General features: G+C 38.0%; 1 protein-coding gene across 1 annotated transcript in view; it reads right to left on the bottom strand.

Moving 5' to 3' along the window:
• LOC105805418 (zinc finger protein 676-like) overlaps positions 1-528 on the bottom strand; it is a gene marked incomplete at its 5' end in the record, with an annotated part of 10937 nt that extends 10409 nt beyond the window's left edge. Inside the window, 2 exon segments of the mRNA XM_012638315.1 lie at positions 1-140; positions 142-528. Of these exon segments, the coding sequence (XP_012493769.1) occupies positions 1-140; positions 142-528 (527 nt within the window).
• Positions 529-531: the final 3 nt, after the last annotated feature.

Raw genomic sequence — 531 nt, 5'->3', positions numbered from 1 at the left:
CTTTGCCACATTCTTCACATTTGTAGGGTTTCTCTCCAGTATGAATTCTCTTATGTACATTAAAGTTTGAGGACCAGGCAAAGGCTTTGCCACATTCTTCACATTTGTAGGGTTTCTCTCCAGTATGAATTCTCTTATGTAAAGCCTTTGCCACATTCTTCACATTTGTAGGGTTTCTCTCCAGTATGAATTCTCTTATGTACATTAAAGTTTGAGGACCAGGCAAAGGCTTTGCCACATTCTTCACATTTGTAGGGTTTCTCTCCAGTATGAATTCTCTTATGTTTAGTAAGGTCTGAGCACTTATTAAAGGCTTTGCCACATTCTTCACATTTGTGGGGTTTTTCTCTGGTATGAATTCTCTTATGTATATTATAGGTTGAGGATCTGGCAAAGCCTTTGCCACACTCTTTACATTTGTAGCGTTTCTCTCTAGTATGAATTCTCTTATGTATATTAAGACGTGAACACCAGGTAAATGCTTTGCCACATTCTTCACATTTGTAGGGTTTCTCTCCACTATGAATTCTC

Source organism: Propithecus coquereli, unplaced genomic scaffold (genome assembly GCF_000956105.1).
Source record: "Propithecus coquereli isolate 6110/MARCELLA unplaced genomic scaffold, Pcoq_1.0 Scaffold1289, whole genome shotgun sequence".
Classification (NCBI taxonomy): Eukaryota; Metazoa; Chordata; class Mammalia; order Primates; family Indriidae; genus Propithecus; species Propithecus coquereli.
The sequence above is the reverse complement of the archived record's forward strand: the minus strand, read 5'-3'. Positions and strand labels throughout refer to the sequence as shown.